Source organism: Salvia miltiorrhiza, chromosome 8 (genome assembly GCF_028751815.1).
Source record: "Salvia miltiorrhiza cultivar Shanhuang (shh) chromosome 8, IMPLAD_Smil_shh, whole genome shotgun sequence".
NCBI classification, from domain to species: Eukaryota; Viridiplantae; Streptophyta; class Magnoliopsida; order Lamiales; family Lamiaceae; genus Salvia; species Salvia miltiorrhiza.
In genome coordinates, this window is record NC_080394.1 from 50,187,615 (window position 1) to 50,192,141 (window position 4,527).

Here is a 4,527-nt window from a genome sequence, read left to right on the forward strand (position 1 = left end):
GGAAAGCTAAAAAGTTCTAAAGCTATGAAACTGAAATATGAAAGTTGAGAACTGAAAAACTAAAGCTGGGAACCCTAGATAGGTCAAAAGAAGACCTATTTATAGTATCAGGGTAAAATACAGAGTTTGAGCTCGAAAATAACTTGAAAAATCGTAAAAACGCGGAAGGAAACGGAAACACGCCCAAAAACGGCGACCCGTTCGGCGGTCGCCGAACTGGTCGCCGAAAATGGCCTAAAAATCCTCCAAAAACGGCGATCGCCGTTTTTCTTCCTCAAGGCCAAAATCTGAACAGGGAAAACGGCGACCCGTTCGGCGGTCGCCGTTTTGGTCGCCGATTTTTGACTGCTGCGCGCGACGTTTTTGTTTCGGCCATAACTTTCTCGTCCGAACTCCGATTTATGATCCGTTTGCGCTCACGAACTCGTATCGAGACAATCTACAACTTCTATTTCAGAACATTGTTCCAAATTCGAACTCAATAAATCTACAAATTCCTTCAAAGTTCGAGTAAGAATCATGTTTCACAAGATAAAGCAAATTAAGCACAAAACAATCATCCAACACTCAATTTCCTATAAAATTAACATCATATGAATATTAAAAACCATGGAAATATGAGTGTTATCAATGTGCAAGAGGCTTTGAAGCTGCTGGATGTTGAAGTGCGTCTTCCCGAGGTGAAGGACACTGGCACGTTGCCGGTGCTTGCAGAGGGAACCTCCTCTGGCCAGGCCCCTGAAGCTGTTGTCCCTGCCCCGGTCTCCTCTGCCCCTACCCCGGACTCTGCTGTCCCTGCTCCAGATTCAGCTGCCCCTGCTCCTCCTTCCTGACTACCCTGCTATCCCTTCTTTTGATTTAATCAAAATTCTTTGTAATCTCGAACTTGTACATACTTAGTATCTATTTTGACCTGTAATGTATAATCTGCCGTTTTGGCTTTATAAATGGAATTTTCTCTTGACTTGTCTCTTCTTCTAATTTCTGTACTGGCTTTGCCTTCATTCGTCCATTATGTTGTTTTGTTGTGGTTGGTGTGAGCTTGCATTCCAGGATCTTGAGCTGTGATGTATGTTTTTGTTGAATAGGGTAGAGTTCTTATTTTTTGTTGAAGTGTTTGTGATTCCTCTAGTTGACTTTCCTTTGAGCAGCTTCCCTGGCTATGCTTTCCGTTTGATGCTTCTGAATGGTTCTTCTGAGTGATTCTTCTGATTTCCCCTTTCGGGAGCGTCTCTGGTTCGCCCCTCTGTGGTTGCTCGGTTTCCACCATCTGGGTATTTCTCTGACTCCTCCCTCCGGGATTTCTCTGACTCCTGCCTGGAGGATTTCTCTGATTCCTGCTTTGAGGATTTCTCTGACTCCTGCTTCAAGGATTTCTCTGACTTTTGCTTTGAAGATTTCTCTGACTTCTGTTTTGAGGATTTCTCTGACTCCTGCTTTGAGGATTTCTCTGGACCATCTCTTCGCTGCTCCCTCCGCTACTTTCTTTCGCTGCTTCCCCTCGCTGCTTCCCTTTAGAACACTCTGCACGGAGCATGGAAGACCCGGGGGGTGCAACCAACTTTCGCGGTTTACGATTCAATAGTAACACTTTGCGCGGAGCATGGAGGACCCGGGGAGTGCAACCAACTTTCGCGGCTTACGATTCAATAGTAACCCCCTGCACAGAGCATGGAAGACCCTGGGGGTGCGACCAACTTTCGTGGCTTACGGTTCAGTAGTAACCCCCTGCACGGAGCATGGAAGACCCTGGGGGTGCGACCAACTTTCGTGGCTTACGGTTCAATAGTAACCCCCTGCACGGAGCATGGAAGACCCTGGGGGTGCAACCAACTTTCGTGGCTTACGGTTCAATAGTAACCCCCTGCACGGAGCATGGAAGACCCTGGGGGTGCAACCAACTTTCGTGGCTTACGGTTCAATAGTAACACTCTGCGCGGAGCATGGAGGACCCGGGGGGTGCAACCAACTTTCGCGGCTTACGATTCAATAGTAACCCCCTGCACGGAGCATGGAAGACCCTGGGGGTGCAACCAACTTTCGTGGCTTACGGTTCAATAGTAACCCCCTGCACGGAGCATGGAAGACCCTGGGGGTGCAACCAACTTTCGTGGCTTACGGTTCAATAGTAACACTCTGCGCGGAGCATGGAGGACCCGGGGGGTGCAACCAACTTTCGCGGCTTACGATTCAATAGTAACCCCCTGCACGGAGCATGGAAGACCCTGGGGGTGCAACCAACTTTCGTGGCTTATGGTTCAAATGATTCCTCTGATCTGCCCTTGATGTTTGCTTTTCTCTTGACTTGCTAAGAAGCAATTTTTCCTTTGTTTTCCCTTGACTTGCTAAGCAGCAATTTTGAATTTGTAAATTGTGGACTATGGGTATACACCCTACTCCCCCCTCTGGTGACATGTGCAATGCTCTGCATGAACATGTTAAGTAGGATATGCAATTTGAAAAAGCGATAATTTAAGATAAATGAGTCAACATCAGGGAATTCCCTAGAACCACGTATCCAATTTTATTGATATCATGGCCCCGAACCTCGTTAAAACCCCTGTGGGGAAAAAAAGTATTCGGTCTACAATTTGTCGTGTCGTCTAAACAACATTACACATAGAACTTTTTCAAAGTATTGATGTTCCATGGTCTAGGGAGAGCTCTGCCGTCTGGATCCGACAGAGTGTATGCTCCGCCACCTAGGACCTCGGTGATGATGAAGGGACCCTCCCAATTGGGTTCGAATTTGCCCACCGGATTCAGTGCGTCGGCTCTCTTGAGGACTAGGTCGCCCTTGGCTAGCTTCCTTGCTCTGACCCTCTTGTCGTATCCCGCCTTGATGATGCTCTTGTACTTCGCTGCTCTGACTTGAGCTTCGTCCCTCTGCGCTTCAACGAGATCGAGCTCTGTTCTTCGGAGTTCAAAATTGTGCTCTGTGTCGTAGGTAGTGATACGATGTGACTCCAATCTGGCCTCTGCTGGTATGACTGCATTGGATCCGTATACCAAAGTGAAAGGCGCCTCTCCAGTTGCTGTCTTTGGGCTAGTTCGGTATGCCCAAAGGACAGTGTCTAACTCCTCGACCCATTTCCCTCTGCTCTGACTCAGCCGCTTTTTGATTCCCTCACAGATTGATCTGTTTGCTAGCTCCACTTGCCCATTTGCTTGAGGATGAGCCACGAACACGAAACGTTGAGTGATGTCCATTTGGTCACAAAAGTCAGCAATTCTCTGCCCGGTGAACTGAGTTCCGTTGTCTGAGATGATAATTCTGGGGACTCCGTATCGGCAACAGATGTTTCGCCAGATGAACCGTTCCACTGTGACCTCATCGATTTTTGCAACAGCATCAGCTTCCACCTACTTGGAGAAGTAGTCCACTGCTACAATGAGAAAGCACTTGCCCCCTGGTGCCGTGGGCAGTTTCCCGACTATATCTATGCCCCACTTGTCGAATGGGTATGCAGCATGCATGACGCCCATGGTTTCCCCTGGGACGTTGATTCTCCCGGCGTGTCCCTGGCAAGCCTCGCATTTGCGGACGAATTCCCTGGCATCTTTGTTGATGTTAGGCCAATAGAACCCTGCCCGAATGATTTTTCGTACAAGGTCCCTGAATCCCGTATGTGCACCACAACAACCTGCATGAATTTCTTTTAGAGCAAAGTCAGCTTCATCAGGAGATAAGCATTTTAATAAAGGGTGGGTAAAAGACCGCTTGTAGAGTTGATCATTGATCAAACAATAATTCTCGTAGCGAGCCCTCTGATTGGATTCTTTGCTCAACCTCTCCCCTGTCTTGAGAAAATGCATAGTTGGGGCCCGCCAGTCATCCCTGATTTCCACCGAAAAGACTTGTGAAGTCCTCATTTCTCTGGTATCACAGAGCAATATGATCTCATCATTCCACGTTTGTTCCACTGCGCTAGCCATGCGCGCCAGTAAGTCTGCCTTTGTGTTTTCTTCCCGGGAAATCTGCTCAATTTTAAATTCCATGAACTTTGCTTTCATTTCGTTGATCTTATTGTAATATGCCCGCATCCGATCTTCTTTGATATGGCATTCTCCCAAAAATTGTTGAGCCACCAACTGGGAGTCGGTTCTGATGATAACACACTCAGCCCGCAATTCTGACAAAATATGTGCTCCTCTGACCACGACCTCATACTCGGTCTCATTGTTGGACATCCTGCAAGTGAACTTGATAGCAAACTGATATATCCCATAGCTTGGGGAGATGATGTACTCCCCAATTCCGCACCCTTCCTTTGTTACCGACCCATCGACAAAAGTGATCCAAAATTCTTGCACAGGTCGTCGAGTGGTTTCTTGGATGAAATCCGCAAGAGCTTGTGCTTTGATTGCCGTTCTCGGCTCATACTCTACGTCATATTCCCCCAATTCCACGGCCCACTTGACCATCCTCCCTGACAAATCCGGCCGTCCCAGTACCTGCCTGAAAGGTAGAGCAGTTTGCACTACTACCCGATGTGATAAGAAATAAGGCCTCAACTTCCTTGCCGT

The 4,527-nt window shown here is 47.8% G+C and overlaps 1 protein-coding gene across 1 annotated transcript; it reads right to left on the minus strand.

The window, feature by feature from the left end:
- Nucleotides 1–3,363: 3,363 nt before the first annotated feature.
- On the minus strand, nucleotides 3,364–4,425 carry LOC130998614 (uncharacterized). Its single transcript, XM_057924026.1, has one exon. The coding sequence runs from the start codon at nucleotides 4,423–4,425 to the stop codon at nucleotides 3,364–3,366; it is 1,062 nt and encodes a 353-aa protein (XP_057780009.1).
- Between the last annotated feature and the right edge of the window lie 102 nt (nucleotides 4,426–4,527).